General features: G+C 35.3%; 1 protein-coding gene across 23 annotated transcripts in view; it reads left to right on the forward strand.

Moving 5' to 3' along the window:
* The window catches only part of RIMS2 (regulating synaptic membrane exocytosis 2), a 599,820-nt gene that overhangs the window by 257,465 nt on the left and 324,608 nt on the right, over positions 1 to 17,747 (forward strand). The window contains exons 4-5 of one of the 23 annotated variants that reach the window (XM_039233799.1): positions 14,782 to 14,797; positions 15,828 to 15,853. The exons of the other annotated variants lie outside the window; for them this stretch is intronic. Coding sequence (XP_039089730.1) covers positions 14,782 to 14,797; positions 15,828 to 15,853 — 42 coding nt within the window. The remainder of the gene's footprint in view (positions 1 to 14,781; positions 14,798 to 15,827; positions 15,854 to 17,747) is intronic. 23 annotated transcript variants of the gene reach the window in all.

Here is a 17,747-nt window from a genome sequence, read left to right on the forward strand (position 1 = left end):
TCTCAAAATGGTTTTTGACTTGCATTTCCTTGATGATTAGTGATGTTGAGCATCTTTTCATTTTCTCTTGGCCATCTCTGTGTCTTTGGAAAAATGTCTATTCCTTTCTTTTGCTTATTTTTTTATATGATTGTTTGTGGTGTTGACTTGTCTGAGTTCTTTATATAGTCTGGATATTAATGTTTAAGTCAGGTCTCTTTAAAAAGTTTTCCAAAGAAGTTTAAGTTGGGGGTTCCCCCCCTTTTGATATTCATATGGTAAATAGAGACATTCAATATCATTACATTAATCTCTAAGCTTTTTCCCCTCCAAATCTACAGACTCTCTTCATAGAAGTTTGGTAATAGCCTAAAAGCATACTTTATACTGTTGTATAGTATAACATTTTATTCAGGAGAATTAGTGAGTATTGATTCTGTTACCAAAGTTGATAGGTAAGAAATGAGGTAAAGAGTTATTTATTAATATATAAGTCCAAGCTAACATGCTGCATTTAATGAAGACAGAGCTAGTGTCTCAGAATCTTTCACTGAACCATTTTCTTTTTTTAAACTTTTTAAAATGTTTATTTATTTTGAGATAGAGTGACAGAGTGTGAACAGGGGAGGAGCAGAGAGAGCGGGAGACACAGAATCTGAAGTAGGCTCCAGGCTGTCAGCACTGAGCCTGATGCGGGGCTCGAACCACGAAATCATGATCTGGCTGAAGTCAGACACCCAACTGACTGAGCCACCCAGGGGCCCCATCCATTTTCTTATTTTGAAATGGTTAGAACACTTCAGTTTTGCTGAAATGTTTAAATAGATTGTATTTAAAATATTTAAATACAATTTAAATTGTTTAAAATAGATTAAAAATTTAGATTGTTTAAAATAGATTGTACCATGATCACTACTTTTCAGATTTGTCGTTAGTCTTCAGCAATTTTTAAATTCATCTGTATTATAATAAAATTGTTTCTCAATGTTTAACTCAATATTCAGTTAAATACTTATTTTAAAGATCCTCATTTACTATTTTTTTTTGAGTCATGAATCTTAGGTTTTGCTTTGGGATAAATAAGTTTATTTGAAGATGTATATTTGTATGAGTTTGTGTATTTTAGCCTTTATTTTCATCTCATAGTATTTAATGACCATCAGTTTCCCACCTAAATGTCTGCATATTTACTACTTTTAATTTTAGTATAAAATTATATTACTATATTCAACTTACTCTTCTTAGAATCACACTAACCGGGAAAGCAGAGTAATCAACAGATCACAAGATATGTAGATACTCTCTGATCTCACTAAGATCTCTACCATAGATTCTTCTTTACTGCAAAAGGTGCACAATGAAAAGCTCACCTGTTCTTTGTAGCATCATACTGTCTTGTGACTCTGTTCTGGAGAAAGAGAAAATGGTCTGCTAGTACAGCTTCCCTGGCTTTTCCATTTTTCCTCTTTGGCACGTGCAAGAAGTAACTGAGTCATGTAGTATTGAAAGACCAAGATTATAGAGCAATATGTTATAGAAAATCTCATGCCTTGTCAGCCTCATTTAGTGCTGGACCAGTCATGGACTCACATCTCGTTGTGCAAGACAGATAAATACTTTCCTGTTAAAAATGCTGTATGATGGATTTTCTGGGGTTGGCAGCCAAATGCGGTCTTAACTGATTATTAGATTAGCTTTTAGAAACGAGCTTCAAAAGCATGTGTACATTATTGCTAAAACAGGGATGAGACATTGTCCTGGCTAGGCTTGTGCAACCTTTTTATGTATATTCTTGGAACATATTAAAAGATACAGTGAATACTACTTTATTAATGTTTTTAATCCCACTCATGTCTATTACAGTGCTTTGTGGCAGTAGGAAATAAAGATATGTATGAAGGAATAAAAATGGAATGAAACAGAATCTGTAAGTTATTTGCTACTGCTTATTTTATTAATGTATATTCTCTGATTTTAACTTTTATTATAAGAGTTTATTTTACCTTTTTGATTTTTTACTTAGACTCTACACTAATGTTTTGAGTAAAATTATTTTATACATTTAAAAAATAGTGTTGGGGCACCTTAGGGACTCAGTTGGTTAAGCATCCGACTTTGGCTTAGGTCGTGATCTCCTGTTTTGCGGGTTCAAGCCCCACGTCAGGCTCTATGCTGACAGCTCAGAGCTTAGATCCTGCTTCGGATTCTGTGTCTCCTGCTCTCTCTGCTCCCCTGCCTCTCTCAAAAATAAATAAACATTAAAAAAAAATAAAATAAATGGTGTTAACAAAGTAACTTTATAGGCTTGTTAACTAAAATATTACTACATTAAGCTGGATCCACTATGGTTGTTGATAGTCTGTATAAAATAAAGGAATCTGTTACTGTCATAAAAATCTACCTATTTCTAGTATTTCATTCAGGTTTTGAGAAATCTAGCCAATGCATGAAAACTAAGAAGGAAAAATTACAAGGATTTATTAGGAGAACTTAAATCCATCTTTCTTTGAAGAGTCAAAAAGTTGTATATCGTATTTAATCATTAATTCTATTAAAATCCTTTTAGCATAGAATCATATTAGGAAAATAAGTAACATTTTATGTGTATATTCTTATATAAAATATTATTAATGGACAACTTAAAATTCTGAAAGAGAACTTTAGAAAAACCCAAATAATATCAAAACTCTTCACATTTGCATAATTATGTTTGATTACCAAAAGACCAAGAATTTCAAAACCCTATTATTTCATCACAGCCAGGAGAATATTAGTTCATAAAATCGCTAAGTTCCAACTCCATAGTAGGAAGTGCAGAAACTCTTGAACAAATGAAAATTGCTGCTGGCATTACTATGTGTATTATTAGTTAACATTAATGTAACCAACTTTCCTTAGATTGTTGGTTTACATATTTATGAAAGTTGATTTTGGTAGTAATCATTGGATCCTTTGCGCATTTATTCAATCATAAACGAAAATGCTCCTTAAGTTTTTAATATTAAAATAAAAAGGTGAAATTTCCAATTTGTTTTAATGTTGGTATACAGAAAAACATTGGATTATCATATAAAATTAGGAAAATTAACTTAAGGAAAACATTAGCTTAGAGATAGCTGAGCTTATCTGAATTCAGAATCTGGTTACCTAAAGTTTATCATAATGTATTTGTCCTATCTGGATAGTGTAGTAAAAATTCTACAGCAATATATATAGTATTATATAATCATAATTTACAACAATATAATATACAGTAACATAGGATTATTTTCATATCTACTTTGAATCATGTGTTTTACAGAAAAGGGAAAATAGAAGCCATGTAGAAAGATGTTTTTATTATTCATATACATTTGTAAATGGGTTCAGCATGAATGGTTGTTTATAATACACAGTTGAAATAGATAATCGTGGTTTGAAGAAATTCTCAGTATTGAATAAACTTAGATAACTTCTACAAATGATAGTTTGAGATAACCTGAGACACTAAGTACTTATAATAGGATATGGAGTAGGTCATTTTCTATTGCTTTTGGAATTATAGGCTGAAGTCTAATTGTAGACAACAAAAAAAAAAAAAGAAGAAGCATAAAGTAGCCCATCATTAAATGAAAGTCCTGCCAATAACTGAGACCCAACACTTCTCTCAAGGTTTTCTAAAAGTAGATTAACTGGTAGCTACCTTTGTCCATGAACTCCAGTGGAATCTTTTCATAATATAAAAGAAGACTGGGAAGTGAGGAGGAAGAAGAGAACAACTTGACAAATGAATTTAGAGCCTCGTGTGGAGTGCAGTGCCCTTCTCTTCCCTTTTCCACACTTTGGGAAGGAATATATTTTCTCCCTCTACCAAAAACTAAGTGAAAAGAATCTGAATTATTTGAAGTGATTAGTGGTTTTAACAGGAAGGGGATGATAGCATTCTCCTTGAGCTAACTTCTTAGGGAGTGGAATTATTAATCTATCCATCCTGTGTTTATTTCAACAGAGGACAAGATAATTGGAAAGAAAGTGGGAGTAGGAGGTGTGTGGTCAGAGAACAGCCTGTATTTCCATGTGTGGGTTGGTAAGGAGCGTGTAAGTGTATTATTGTTCAGGATTGTTAAGGTTGTATAGTAGTAACAAGCAGCTCTAAAATCCCAATGACTCATATAAAAAAAAAAGTTTACCTCTTGCTCTTGATACTGTGATGCAGTGGGTAAGGGTGACTCTTCACAGTAGTCACCTCCCATGTGGTTTAGCTATACCAACTCTTATCATCTTGCAGCGGCACTATCTAGTCCATGTGGGCAGAGAAAGAGAGATTTGAGGATTGAACGTAAGTTTTTTTGTTTGTTTGTTTTCTTTTTTTAGGTTTCTTCTCAGTCCAGAAATGATACACTTTCTCTCATAGCTCATGGGATGGGATCAATCATTTGGGCTTTTCCCTCTGGAAGGGTGATGAGAAGTACAGTCTTCTGGGTGTCCAGAAGGGGAAGAAAATTTGATATCATAGGACTTTAATAATATCTATCAGAACTAATTTCTTATAGGTGAATTGATATCTTTGAAGGTGACTATAGTTGAGCTATTCTAGATGTCATTGTGAAATTGGAAAGATAGATTCAATAGAATATGGTTGCATGTACTGAGAAGAGAAAAATAATATTTTCATATTTATTCTTTGACAAGGTGAGACAGCTCACTATGTGAAATGTTGTAAGAATATGGGTTCTGAAGTAAAAGAAACTGTTCCCACATTCAGGTTCTGTCACTCCCTAATTGTTTTCTTGGGTATTTTATTCTTTTTGGCACAATTGTAAATGGGATTGTTTTCTTAATTTCTCGTTCTGCTTCTTCATTAGTGTATAGAAACCCAACAAATTTCTGTGTGTTAATCTTTTATCCAGCAACTTTCCTGAATTCATTTTCTATTTCTAATAGTTTTTGATGGAATTTTTAGGGTTTTCTATTTATAGTATCATGTCATGACAGTTTAATTTCTTCCTTACCAATTTGGATGCCATTTCTTTCTTTTTCTTGTCTGATTGCTGTGGCTAGTACTTCCCTTAATTTTACTTAAACTAGCTTCCCTTTCCTTTTTTGTATGGAGAGAATTGTAATGGAACTTTCTTCATAGAGATGTTACGAGTAAATGAGATGGTATAATAAGTCACCATGTATAATAGTATTTATCAGATAGTAAGTATTCAATAAATGTTAATGGCCATTATTGTTCTTAGATATTTGGGGACTTGGGGAGACTGTGGACTGAGAGATAAACCAGGGATAAAGAAAATGATGTGGGAAAATATGTTTGACACATTTCAAAAAATTATTTTATTATTATTTAAATTTTTTTCATTTATTTATTTTTGAGAGACAGAGCACAAGTGGGAGAGGGGCAGTGAAAGAATGAGACAGAATTCGAAGCAGGCTCCAGTCTCTGAGCTGTCAGCACAGAGCGGGGCTCGAACTCACGAACTATGAGATCATGACCTGAGCTGAGGTTGGATGCCTAACTGACTGAGACACCCAGACACCCCTATTTATTTATTTTTTTAAATGTTTATTTGAGACAGAGCGAGAGAGCGAGAGTGAGCATGAGCATGTGTGCACACGTGAGGGAGGGGCAGACAGAAAGGAAGACAGAGGATCTGAAGCAGGCTCCACTCTGAAAGCAGAGAGCCTGATGTGGGGTTCAAACTCATGAACCATGATATCATGACCTGAGCCAAAGTCAGACACTTAACTTTTTGAACTACCCACACACCCCAACAAACCTTTTTAAAGTCAGCATTTCTTCTAGATTCAAGGAAAGGAAAGAAAACTTGCTTTTTATACTATGTGCCGTCTGCATTCCCAATAAGCAGTAATATCCAAAAATAATGCCTGTCATCATTGAGCACTTATTGTGTTCTAGGCCTTTTGTTGATCACTGAACATATATTGTCTCATTTAATTTTTATTATATTTCTTATTCCCATTAACGGATCATGAAACTGACTTCACACAACTAACCACAGAGCTAGGTTTAAGACCATCTTTGTCTATTTTTTTTTTGGTTAAAGTGATGAATGAATTTTCATTCATAAGAAGCTATGCATAGAGTACAGTTCTATTGTGGAATAAAACTTAATAAAAAAATAATGCAACATATAGCATCCCATGCAGTCATTATAATAAGGCAATTGATTAAGTTTTAACTGCAAGAACTGATTTTTTTTTAAATATTTTTATTTATTTCTAGGAGAGAGAGACAGCGTGAGCAGGGGAGGGTCAGAGAGAGAGAGAGTCACAGACTGAAACAGGCTCCAGGCTCTGAGCTGGCAGTCAGCACAGAGCCCGACGCGGGGCCCGAACCCACGAACCGCGAGATCACGACCCAAGCGAAAGTCGGACGCTTAACCGACTAAGCCACCCAGGCGCCCCCTGCAAGAACTGATTTTAAAACCAAATCCATTATTTTTTAGTTTTTTTTTTTTAATTAATTTTCTTAGCTGTTCAGTTTGCTTTAATCTTGACAATTTCCCTCATCTCACGTAGTTTTCATTGTATGAGGAGTGTTTACACTTAGCATAGTGTATAAGGTATAAGCCTTGAAGCCTGAAGAACTAGTGTTGATGTCCACCAGTCAAAGGCAACCAAGAATGTATCTACAGTCAAAATTGAGTTTCATCACTTGCTACATCAAGGGAGGCCACACATCTTGAGAAATTGTAGGGTATCTTAGGTTAAAAGGGTTAGTGGAGACTTGTTATAGAATTTGGGCTTGTATAAGGTAGTTTGGAAGAAGATTCAAAGAAATGAGAATCTGTGTTGAATGTGGAGCTCTTAGAAAGTAGGGCAATTCAAGTATCTTAACTTTTATCTAAGAGGTGGAAGGAACGGAACCCTGCTAGAGTTATTAGCTGAGAAGAAGCAATAGTCACTTTTGCAGGTAGGGAAGGGGTATGGTTGGTCATTTCGGTTGTATGGTGTCTTTGCTTTTACATCTATTCAGACATGATGCTGTAATGGTGTTGTAAAGCCTCATTCCCAAATAGCCACAGAGAGTCCTTGTCTGATACTGATATTTTGTGGAACTGTTTACATTCCAAAGCCTAACTGATATGAACAAAGCTGGCTACAAGCTGTTACCTGTAAGAAAGTGTTTTCTCTTACTAGTTTAAAATTCCTCCTCTGCCATTTACCAACTGTATGATTTTAGGCAAGATAAATAACTTTGAGCTCAATCATCATAAAAATGGGAATGATGATACCTTCCATAGGATTATTTTGAAAGATGAGTGAGTGAATATGTGTAAAATTCCCAGAACACTACCTGGTACATAGTTGTTGCTCAGTTTAGCTAAACCATTACAATAACAATAATTAAAATGATTTATAATACTCTTTATCATACACATTAACTTATGGCTTTGTGTATTCAAGCCCTCATACCCAGTAGAGAAATATAATCTACCAAGTAGATAAAATTGCTCCTTTAGTCAGGACATCTGTTTTGTTTAGTGATGGAGGAATACTGATAGATTATTATTGTTCAGTGTCATTTATGAAATACATTTATTCATTGTACAATAAAACATATTTTCCTATAAACCTTTTCCTTTCTATTCTAAAGCTATTCATTTAATGGCTCAAGATATAAAATTCATAGTGAACTATTTTTCTCCCTTTTTCCTTACCCTTCTACATCTAATCTGCCCAAGTTTCACAGATTCAACCTCCTAAATATATTTTGTTTAATTCCTTTCCACTGCCTTGGTCAAGGAGCTCATAATTTCTTACCAGAATCACTGGAATAATCCAAATGATCTTTCAACCACTAGACTTGTTCCTATCCCTTGTTTTAACCAGATTATTGCATGAGTTAACTCTCTGACACAAAACATCTGACGACCTTCTCTTCGTCTACAGAATGCAAGCACAAAATGCTTAGCATGGTACATAAGCCTTTTAATTCTTCACTCAAGTTGGATTTCTGGCCTCCCCTGCCATTTCTGAGTGTGATCCTGATTTTGTTTCTACTGAACTGAATTTCTACTGAATTTTATTTTCTGTGCCATTTCAAGTTCTTTATTCAAAGAATTATGATTCCAATAAATAAAATAATAAAAGAGATTTTACATAATTTAAAAAACTAGAATACCGAAAAAATGAGAATAGTTCTTTATTGTGCAGATCTCAAGATATAGATTCAGTTATATAATCTAGTGCCACCTAGTGGTAAGTACTTTCAGTTTCCTCTCTATAACCCCCTGGGGAACATCAAATGCCCTTTGACACCCCCTTTTCCTGCCTACTGTTATTGCACTGATCATTGGATCTTTGAAAATCAGCCTTACCAAAATTTTTTTAAAGCTTCGACATATTTTGATTTCAAAAATGCACTTAAATTTTGTCATAACCTGCAAGTCAAAAGAGTGTAAGATTCGGGGTGGAATGCCATATGCAAAGAATTACAGGGATTTTCAAGTAGTATTAAAGTAAAATCTGAGAAGGTTATTTGCCTGTTTTTAATGTTTTAAAAAGTATTCATTAATTCAATCATTCATTCATTTATAGAGGTTGGGGAGGGGCAGAGGGGAAGGGAGAGAGAATTCCAAGCAGGCTCTGTGCTGATGCAAGGCTCGATGCCACCAACCATGAGATCATGACCTGAGCCAAAATCAAGAGCCAGATGCTCAACTGACTGAGCCACCCAGATGCTGCCCCCACCCCACACTTTTAATTCTTTTGAAAAGTAAAATTAACTCTATAGTTATCAGTACCTGAGGAAGAATTCTTTTACTCTCCCTTAATCTCTTCCTTTCTTAAACAGTGACTGTTTCTGCTAAATGTCAGGCTCTGTATTAGGTATTCTTTGCAGTAATGAACTGAAGTTTCCAGATAAATAATGATAGCTATTGGCTAACCACTGCACTTTTTCTATAGGTTCTTGTTTAGTTGAGCAGTATGGTATAAGCTGGTAAATGTTAGACAATTAGTTCTCCAAAGGAAGGAACAAACAAACAAACAAACAAACACTTAATTTGTAGCACTTACCAATTTTCATGATGTAAATGACTGTGTCCCAGCATGGCTGATTTTAAGGTACCAATGTGACATCACTGAACACAAAGTTGAAAGGAGAGCTTTACAATCGGCTGGTGGCAGTTCACCACTTGATAAAGAGTTATGATTTGTACTATACCATTTTGCCTCTTTCATTTGAAATCACTTTCCCTTTGGCTTATATTTATTAGTAAATTTGTACATATTTTCTGTTCCTAGACCTTTTTCAGTTGTTTATTTTCTACCGAAATAGCAGCCAGGTTACTAATGATCCCAGATGTCTTAGAATTTTCACTAGAGACAAGTCTTTCTCTGGCGTCAGTTACCATTGTGTTTAGCTCTATGTAACATAAACTTCATAGCTTCATGCTTAAATAAAGAAGAAGTTTATGTTTTCCATAGATAAAAACAAATCTGGAGATACCCAGCTCAAGGATGGTACCACTGCTCAAGGAGATCAGCGGAGACCTATGCTTTTTCTTGTTTTGTTTCCTGCCCTGCTGCCCCCAGGATGTAGCTCTCAAACTCTTAGTTAAAAGAGGTCTGTTGAGTTACAGGAATAGGACCACATTCCATTCAAAAAGGAGGAAGGACAAAATATAAGAAGTATATGCTAGCTGGCTCCATCTCTTTTCATTTGGAATAAATAGCTTTGTAGGAGCTGCATCTAGTCAACTTCTGTCTGAATGTTGTTGACCTGAACTATGTCACATGACCACCTCCAGCCACAAAAGAGTCTGACAAATAAATATTTTGTACTAAAGAAAAGAGATTTAGATTTATTCAGTAGGCAACCAGCTGTGTCTGCCACAGTCTGTTTTGCCTTCGGTCCTGGCTCACCCTATGAAGTCTAGGAAGGCGTAATTTCTTCCTGCTATCTTCTCAATTTACAGTTTAAGCAAAGTGTATTTTGACCCCTGAATCATGAAGTCCTGTATTCAGTAGAATTGCTTTAACTTCACACAATTCTAGACTCAATGATAGATAAGATATCCTGCTTCCTCACTCCTATGTTTCCTTCCAAGTGGGGAGAGCGGCACTAGAATAATAATATTCCCGGCTTCCTTCAACTCTGTTCCACTCTGCTCTTGGGGATAAGGAAGTCAGCATAAGTAGCACTTCCTTTTTCTCTTTCTCATGGAAACAAGCTGCTTGTAGATAGCAAGCATACTCTACTATTACTGACTTAAGTTTTGCAGGGATAAGCTATAAATCAGTGTTGTCTGTGCTTGGATAGGTGTTTTTGTATGATTCTGAGACTTAGTATTAGGGAACCTGCTTTAAAAATTGTATTTAATGTTTATTTTTGAGACAGAGAGAAACGAAGTATGAGCGTGGTAGGGGCAGACAGAGAGGGAGTTACAGAATTGGAAGCAAGCTCCAGGCTCTGAGCTGTCAGCACAGAGACCAACACGGGGCTTGAACCCATGAACGATAAGACCATGACTTGAGCCAAAATTGGACACTTTGGGACTGAGCTACCCGGCGCCATATAGGAAACCTTCTTTTACATGGATCTAGGCCAATTCTCCAAATTCAGCTTTACCAGTAATAGAAGTAATAATTCATGCTCTGTCTACCTCTTATATGTATTTCTTAAATTGCTTAGACATTGGGTGGGGGATGGTTTGATATGAATTACTTAAAAAAAGCAGCTTGTTGCTGTTGCTTTGAGACATGTCGAGTGTGACTTATTTTGATCACTTTCTAGCCTTAAATAGAATAAGTCTAATGTCATAATTATCATATGAAATTTAATATTAAACATTCAATCTTGTGGCTTTTGATCTCAGAAGAGATTTTGGTCTCATTAAATGACTATTTTTAGTGTAAAATAAGCGGTGTTGGTGGGAATACAAACTGGTGCAGTCACTCTGGAAAACAGTACGTTGGTTTCTCAAAAAATTAAAAGTAGAACTACCCTATCACCCAGTAATTGCACTACTAGGTATTTATCCAGAGAATACAAAAATACTAATTCAAAGAGATACATGCACTCTGATGTTTATAGCAGCAATAACTACAATAGCTGAGCCAAATTATGGAAACAAACCAAATGTCCATCGATTGGTGAATGGATATAGAAAATGTGGTGTATGGATGTATATATATAATGTGTGTGTGTGTGTGCGCGCACGCACACACACACACACACACACACACAGGAATATTACTCAGCCATAAAAAAGAATGTTGCCATTTGAAACAACATGGATGGAGTTAGAGAATATTGTGCTAAGCAAAATAAGTCATTCAGGGAAAGACAAATACCATATGACTTCACTTATATGGTGAATTTAAGAAACAAAACAAACAAGCAAAAAAAGAGAGAGAGAGAGAGAGAGACTGAGAGAGAGAGAGGCAAATCAAGAAACAGACTCTTAGCTATAGAGAACAAACTGATGGTTCCCAGTGGGGAGGTGAGTGAGAAGATGGGTTAAATAGGTGATTGGAATTATGGAGTGTACTTGTGATGAATACTGGGTATTACATGTTAAGTGTTGAATCACTATATTGTACACATGAAACTAATATTACACTATATGTTAACTAATTGGAATTTAGATAAAAACTTAAAAAAAAATCAGGAAGCACTTTAAAGAAATCATGTGACTACAATATACATAGGGGTCCCAGTGTGCTTACTTTTCACAAAAGAAAAACCATTTTTCTTAGAAATAGAGTTCATTAGCATAGTGACAGCTAATAAGCAAGTAACATATAGACTTTAGAGTACATATTGAGATTCTAGGTCAGGCAAGAAGATTTCAGTTGCAAGTTATAGAAAATTCAACTGAGTCTGGCTTAAAAAAGTAAAGGGGATTAATTAGTTTACCTGATTAAAAACTCCAGAGATAAATGTTACTGTGGGATTGATCCTGAATCTCATTTAACATGACTCAGGACCTCATTTCTTTCTTCTCATTTTTGTCACTAGGTGTCACTAAATTGACTTCATTTTGGGAGGACTCCCCCCAACTCTAAACTGACTTCAGTAGCTTGGAGAGTTCCATGAATCCTCAATCATAAAACAGGAAATCTGTGTCTCGGCACTGTCAGACACATGTTTTTAAGTCATTGTGATTGGACCAGCGTAGGTCATCATGCTAGTCAAGAATAGGGATGGTACATTGCAGGGACAATGCTCTGCTAATCATGGCGCACTCCTGGGCAAGTGAGGCCAATTCAGTCCAAACCACAAAGCTGAGAATGGAGGAGACATTCCTTCCCTCCCAAGAAAGAAGAGAAAGAGTGACAGTGGGCCAGCAACAGATATTCATTAGTTGTTTCCAGAGTACATTTCCTATTTTCTTCTTTTATAAGACTTTATGTAACCGAAAAATTCACCAATTGTTTGCTTTTTACCTAATATATTTTTAGAGATTAGGCACAAATTAAAAGGTAAAGAAATAATTTTACTGTGCAGTGTTATTTTCTAACCATTACTTTAAAATTTGCTAAAGAAACTTTTCCATACAAGTGGTAAAATGCATCATTTATCTGGAGGCATTTACATTTAACAATGTGTCCATGTTGCAAAGAAAATCCCAACTCCAGTGTCTGATCTGATGACTCATCATTATCATGGTTTCAGACATGCCTCTTAAATCATATCCCCTTTCAATGTGGTGTTTAAAAGAGAATATCATATTTTAAATATTATGAAACCCTACAAATGCACTTGTTAAAATTAACCAGCCTTCTTTCACAAAGCTCAGCCCCACCAGTGGGTCTCATTACATTGCGTCTCATGTTTTTTGGGGTTGAACTCCAGTCAGCATTCTACATTTTAGGGGGTGGGGGTGGCTAGCTGCAACACAACGCTGGCAGAGGAAATTTGTAGAGGAGTGTGGGAGACCAGATGGTAAGAGGCTAAGAGAGCTTTATGGAAGGGAGAATTAAAGAATTATTAAAAGGAGGATGTTTTATGTAATGCTGAATGGGGTGGAAAGCTGTCTTCTTTCACTCTTCAGTGCACCTTCCTTAAAATTTCCATTGTGTTTTAAGACTTCCATAGTGTAGATATATGGAACAGACTTTCTCTGATTGGGAATGGAGTGAAGAGTGGTACCCCGAGATATAATGTGTATTACTTTCAGCCACTTTTGAAGATAGTCTACTAAAGGTTAGTATAGTGTTTTAGTGTTATAGTGTTTTACTGGTCTTTAAGAATGAAGGAATCAAGAGTATCTATCTTCCAGAGAATACACTGCATATGTAAACAGTGAGGCTGATTGATGCATAATTTGAAGCAATGCAATATTGGTATAGATGACTAAGGGACACCAACAGATCATGCTGGCGGGCAGATGTTAGGTGCTATTTTCCGTTTGAGGAAGAACATTCTGTTAACTGGAAGATAGATTGGGTTCTTTTATTGGTCTAATGGTCAGATCTGAAGGTGAAGAGCGAGTAGAAATAATTTGTGCCTGTTCCTTTAGCTTTGTGTGAAGATACATTACATGTTATGTATTTATTGGCATATGAACATTCAAGAATTATGTAGGAAAACTTTTATGACCTTAAATACCGGTATAATGAAATGCCCCACATTTAAACGAAACAGATCTTTTTGTTTTTGTTTTTATTTTGTCATGGTAGTTGGCTCCAAACAGTACTGTCCTGAGCTGGTCATCATCAATTCTCTTCCAAGAAAAATCCTGTTTAGCAAGAGCTTTCTTTGTACCTGTCACTCTCTAAAATAATCTTATTGAGTTGTATTCTCATGTAGATTGGTGGCAGGCTACTTGACAGAACTGTAGCTCTGATTTTAAAGATTGTTTCTGTTCTGCTATCAGGAAACAGCCTCTTTAACTCCTCACCTCTCCCTACTTATCTCAGCAATGTGGCTTTCTCCACACCTCTGAAAAAGTCGTTCAAATTCTCAAATCACTCTTACAAATCAACAAAGTTGGACAGAAAAAAAATTCAGTAGCTGTGAGAATGAAGAGGTTGTTATTCTCAAAACTCATGCATTGAAGGCACATCTTTTACTTGTTCCCTTGGAATTGGTATTTTGGGTAGTTTGTGAGTTTACTTTTTAAGGTAAAAAAAAAGAAAACAAATAGCCTAAGTTTTAGCTAATCCTTTATGTTTCTATTGTAGATAGGCTGGTTGAAAAGGGCAAATGACATTTATTTTTGTCATAGTGTAAAAAATACCTTGCTTGTGTTCCTTTATTTGTTTCTTCAATAAATATTTGTTGCGTATCTACTACGTGCCAGGTATTTGGGAATCACATGACCAAAACAGTGATCTTGGGAATCACATGACCAAAACAGTGATCCTGCCTACAAAATATACATAACAGGAAACAGATAAAAATATATTATAATTAGAAGGAGATAAGTGCTATGAAAAAGACTAAATACAATAAAGCAGGTTTAGGGGGTGGAGACAGGTTGAAGTATTAAATTGAGTGGTCAGGATAAGCCTCCTTGAGAAAGTGAGATATGAGGGATGAAGAAAGAAGGTGTGTACTGACTAGAAGTCTAGAAGATGTCTGCTGGTATCTGGAGGAGCAGCATTCCGAGCAGAGGGAGCTGCCAGAGCAAAGGTCCTAAAGTGAGGAAATGCAGGGAAGACTCAGAGGTTGGATCTGAGTGAGCCAGCAGGGGAGCGGTAGGAGAGGAGGCCAGAGAGTGAAGGGCTCCAGATCCCATAGGCCTGGTCAGCAAAATGGGGAGTTATGGGTTTCAAGCATATTTGACCTGCTTTCTTGCTGCTGTGTTGGCACTGAGCTGAAGGAGTACAGGGTAGAAGCAGAAAGACCAGTTTGGAAGTTTTTGCAGTAACTCACATGAGAAATGGCGATGACTTCACCAGGCTTGTACTAGAGGAGGTGGTGAGATGGTGAGAAGTATTTAGGTTCAGGATATGTTCTGAAGGTAGGTCCTATAGAATTTCCTCATGGATTGGTGGAGCAACCCAAAGGGTAGAGTTGCTATTAGCTGAGATGGAGTGTGCTCTTTCTCCTTAAACCCATTTATTATGTTTCCCATATTTTAAAACACTCAATGATCCTTTTTCTCAATAAGGAAATGAACACTTAAGATGAGAATTAATTTTATGCATCTTTGGCTTGTAGATAAGCATCATCAATTTTTTTATTTGATATATATTTGTAGATGTGTTTGTCTCCTTTTATATGAAGAGATCTTCTTCTGTGAATAACTGGTTATAGGACCTGACCAAAAATCTGTAAGATGTTTTTTTTGGAGCAAATAGAGAAAGGAGGAGAGAATGCAATAGGTATATTAAACCAATAATTGAAGTTCAATGAAGGAACTGTGATGTTAAAATCATATGAAGGTTTCAGTGGAGAATGGAGTAAAATGACTCTTTCTGGGAACTTCCACTGATGTTTATGGAGGGTAGTTAGTTAAATGTATTTATACTTTTTTTCTTCTTCTGTTTCTCCTATCTTGCTCATGGTACTTTCTTGTATTGTTTTCATTGAATATTGTTGTTTCTAAGGCTGTCATAAACTCAGAAAGAGCACCTTAAAGAAGAGGACTAAAGTCACTACTGGTTGAAATTGTCTTCTGATATAGAATCGTTCCTAATCTTTTTGTTTTTTTGTTTGTTTGTTTGTTTGACATGGCAGTTTTGGGAGGGATAGTGGGAGGCGGGGAGTGGCACAATGGGTAATTAGAGGAGAATGTCATTTCTGCACCATTTTCTAGAGATTTGAATAAACATGATCTTCATCTTTCAAACATGAGTTGAAAATATTATCATCAATAAAATAAAAATTATTTAAACTGGTATCTGATTCATAGAATCTTTGTTATTTTGTACTTCTGAAGAAGTCAATGGATACTAAAATTATAAAACAGTCTCATGAAAACCTTTTAAATCCCAAATTGGGTCCTCGTAAATTTGAATGCATAGGAAGTACTTACCCAAAGAATTAAAATATTCTTATGTTATTGGTTAACATTCCTATGAAAATGAGTGATTGTGAATTTTTATTGCATTTGTTCCAGTAATCTACTAATCTTTAGTAGGAATCCTCAGTGAGTAAAAATTACTTTCTCTGCCCCCGCCTCCCCTCCACAATCTCTCCAAGATTTAGACTTAATTCTAGGAGAGACTTGTGTAGATGAATACTGCACAAATAGTTTGAATGGTGTGACCACATTTTCCTAGACTCTCATTTAAACTCAAAATTCAGGAGACCCCAAAACACACAGTACTTTTGCATTTCCCCCCACTCTTCAAACACTGGCCCTTCCTCAGTTTTATATGAGTTTATGTGGAATGACTTACATATAATCCTCAGAAGTTATTAACATCTTGGTGATTGGTTTCTGGTAGAAAGGAGTCTGTGGTGTTACTGTCTTTACTATATTTTTATATTTAGAGTGACCGAATAGAGTCATTGAGAGGTTAAGTGATAAAGTGAGCAAAACTTGATTTAATCTCAGTATCTGATGAACTTCTTGGTTCATGGAATCCATTATTTTTTATTAAATTTACTAACTTGCTATTTCCTTTCCCATTATACTTCTGGGGGTAGCATTCTCTTTTTAGTGAAGATTAAGAAACTTATTGAATAATTGTAAAGAAATGATAGAATAAGCTTGTTAAACCATCAACAACTTTTATCATCACTGTACTTTTCATAAGTGATGGCAGTACAGTGGACATCAATAACAAACACAATGATATCTGTTATTTTAGCAATGCTGTAATTCATGTAGGAGAACATGGTTTACAAATTTCTCAATCTGTCCGTTTTAAGTAGAGTCCCCACAATGCCGTGCATGTAGGATGCTTTGGTATTCAGTATTGTGAGGCACTAATCAGCTAAGTACCGTAATCCTCCTTACTGGGTACATTCTTACTTGACCTGGAGCTATATACAGCCACATAGTAACGGCATTAAAGAGTAACCTTTTTCTTAACAGGCTCATGGATGACTCCATCCATGAATGAGTGCTGTTGTATGTGTAAATTTTTAGTAATTTAGTTTTGAAATAAAATGATTGTAAGCAAGTAGAGATTTTCAAGTCATCTGATTAAGGATGGATCCTATGATTTTGCTAGAGATAGAGAAGGATTAAATGAAAGCACTGCCTGGCAGAGTGTCGATGTATTTTTGTCGACAATGATGCTTCATGCTGGACAGATGTGCATTGGTTGAGCAAAAGGTAAAACTATAATAATGTGTGAAATGTGATATGTTAAAAAAGATGGGTCCTTTCTGGGTGTTTTTTGATGAATATAAATTGTTTGATTTGTCAAAAGCTTTTTGTAGAAATTCCAGGGAGACAATCTATATATTTCATATTTTACAGGATCCTGTATTTCTGTTCAGTCCTTGATTTAATGTGTCTTAATGGCTTCACATTTCAGAATTTGATTACAATGTTATGTTTAAACTATATGGTTAGAATTGTGTAATTGAATTAATGAAGCATCATTTAAATTTATTTAGCAATAACCATGCTTTATAAAGCTTTTAAAAAGATGGAGGCTTTTTCAGATTATTGATTCTTCAAATATCATTTCTGTTCTTTTACTTTCTGTTATTTTACTTATAAATGATAGTGGTTTAATGATCTCTACTAATAAAGATTATGAGTGGGAGATTTTCTTATAGGCAGTACTTAATTGAATAGCATAAAATTTGAATTTGCAGAAATTAGCAGTCTTCAAATTTCTTACCTTCAATGTCATGATTCTTAAAAGCTGTATAGGTCTTAAGAGTTCAAGATATATAAATA

Source organism: Hyaena hyaena, unplaced genomic scaffold (genome assembly GCF_003009895.1).
Source record: "Hyaena hyaena isolate Hyena2069 unplaced genomic scaffold, ASM300989v1 scaffold_79, whole genome shotgun sequence".
Lineage (NCBI taxonomy): Eukaryota > Metazoa > Chordata > Mammalia > Carnivora > Hyaenidae > Hyaena > Hyaena hyaena.